The 1,967-nt window shown below is 55.1% G+C and overlaps 1 protein-coding gene across 1 annotated transcript; it reads left to right on the top strand.

Moving 5' to 3' along the window:
• Positions 1 to 466: 466 nt before the first annotated feature.
• Positions 467 to 731, top strand: GNI_224330 (hypothetical protein; the record flags this gene model as incomplete). Its single annotated transcript, XM_011135625.1, has 1 exon — positions 467 to 731. A coding segment is annotated over one exon (265 nt), but the record flags the coding sequence as incomplete, so codon positions are not given.
• Positions 732 to 1,967: the final 1,236 nt, after the last annotated feature.

Below are 1,967 nucleotides of genomic sequence, written 5' to 3'. Positions count from 1 at the left end.
ATCTCGCCCGCGTCGGGCGGATAGAACAGGTCGCAGAGCCATTTCTGCAACTGTCGATAAGACACGAGCAACGAAGCAAACTGTAACGCACACTCACCCGTACCCGCACGACGGTACAAAGCTGATGCTACATCCGCCCATGGACGCACTGATATAGTCCCATGTTCCACCGTCAACCATTCCGCACACGTCAATTTCACGACCACACTAAACGGTACCGATGCATGCGCACTTTGCTTACCCAATTGATGTCGCAGTTGCTTTATCTGGTGACTTAATGCCGACCGCTGTAATTGTCGCGAAAACTCCGAAGAAGACTGACTCAAACTACAATTGTCGCGAAAACTCCGAAGAAGACTGACTCAAACTACAAAGAGGATGTGTGTCATCCGGTGTGTGTGTCCATCGAGGGTGCGTGTCATCCGGGGTGTGTTTTGCGTACCTGCCGGAGTCAAGGAAGGCGTAGAAGATGTCGTCGCCAAGGTCGGTAACGTTTGCGTCTTCTGGGAGTGTAATGGCCGGTTCCTCGGTTTCGCGACTGAACGCCTCGGGGGGTTCCGGCGCCCGACTGTTCCGTTTGGAGCGTCGTCTGGAAGTGGGAGTTGGTTCTTCACTCCGTTCTTCACTTAGGATGCGCGACTCGGCTTCCGGTAGGACCAGCGGATGGTCGTCGGATGGGTCGTCCTCCGGATTACCCTCCAGTTCATCACGGTGTGGCTCAATTCGTTTCTGTCAATTTGGTTGCGGCGCCCAACTTGGTGGTTGCCCCCCCTTCACGTGGCATTGATCGTCTGAGTGCGATGTCGTCGTCTTCATTGTCATCGCTGACGTAGCCTTCAGTGATGTAAGAGTCAGAGTCGGATTCGATCGCGGGTTCTTCGGCTTTGCCAGCCGACTTAACAGCGGATCTGGGTTTGACGCCGTTGACAGTGTGTATCCGTGCGAATGCGCCAGAACGGACGGGGCGATGTGTGCGACGCCATTCAAGCGTGCGGGAAGTAGTGAGTGAACTTCGGCGACATGTTTAAGAGGTGAAGCCAGCATGGAAACGATCCGCCGAGTGGAGACGGGAAAGTCATGAGGGAGACAGGTAACCAGTATCTCAAGTGGTTCGCCAATAACGCAGCTAGTAAAGGTGAGGCGTTTGTCAGCCTCAACGGCGTATGTAGCGTTCGCATCTGGTCCTTAGAGCAGGCCCCGCGAGAAGAGTGCCGTATCACGACGTTGCCACAGCAGATAGAGTTCCTCAATCGTTTCCTCAAGACTTGTTGGTTCCTCTTCTCCGTGTACTTTGAGAAGGGGATGCTGTACGACAAGGACAATTTCGCTTTCACAGACAGCAGCCCCGCTTCCTGCTTGTGTGCCAAAGCGCCGCGACGGCGTTTCTTTCTCGGATACGGAGCCAGTAGCCGAGCTGTCGGTTCGTTCCCCTGAGTCATCGACTACTGAATCGTCGGCTGGTCGCTTTATTACCGATTCCTCATCCTTCCCTTCCCTCCTCATCCTTCCGTGGTCCGTTTCGTGTGTAGCAAGTTTTTTGAGGACCACTGCGACAGGCACCAATTGTGGGTCGAAAGTCCAAACCCTAGTTGGGTCTGGACCAGAGTTACCGAAACTGGCCGCGAAGGCGACTGCAACATCCGACTGGGGATCGCGCTACCCTCATTGCCGAGCCCGACACCCTTCTGGCTGGCACCTACCTCGTTGCTACAACCGTTCTTGGATTCTCGTCTCGATTCAGGGCGACCGATTTCCTGGAGTGCGCTGAGAATAAGGACTTGTAGGCGACCGTACCATGGCGGTGGAGGAGCTCTCGGCATTCAAGGGTTGTCAGTCCTGCGCCCAAAGCGAACTGTTGACGCAGTGACGTCCAGCGGAGCGCGAAAGCCTTGAGCAGCATGCGCAGGATTTCAGAGGAAACGAGTGCACGAACACCCGGAGCAAAACGCATTGTGAGTGAGTCTGGT

This window comes from Gregarina niphandrodes, assembly GCF_000223845.1.
Source record: "Gregarina niphandrodes unplaced genomic scaffold scaffold00203, whole genome shotgun sequence".
NCBI lineage: Eukaryota > Apicomplexa > Conoidasida > Eugregarinorida > Gregarinidae > Gregarina > Gregarina niphandrodes.
This window is presented reverse-complemented; position numbering and strand designations above follow the sequence as displayed.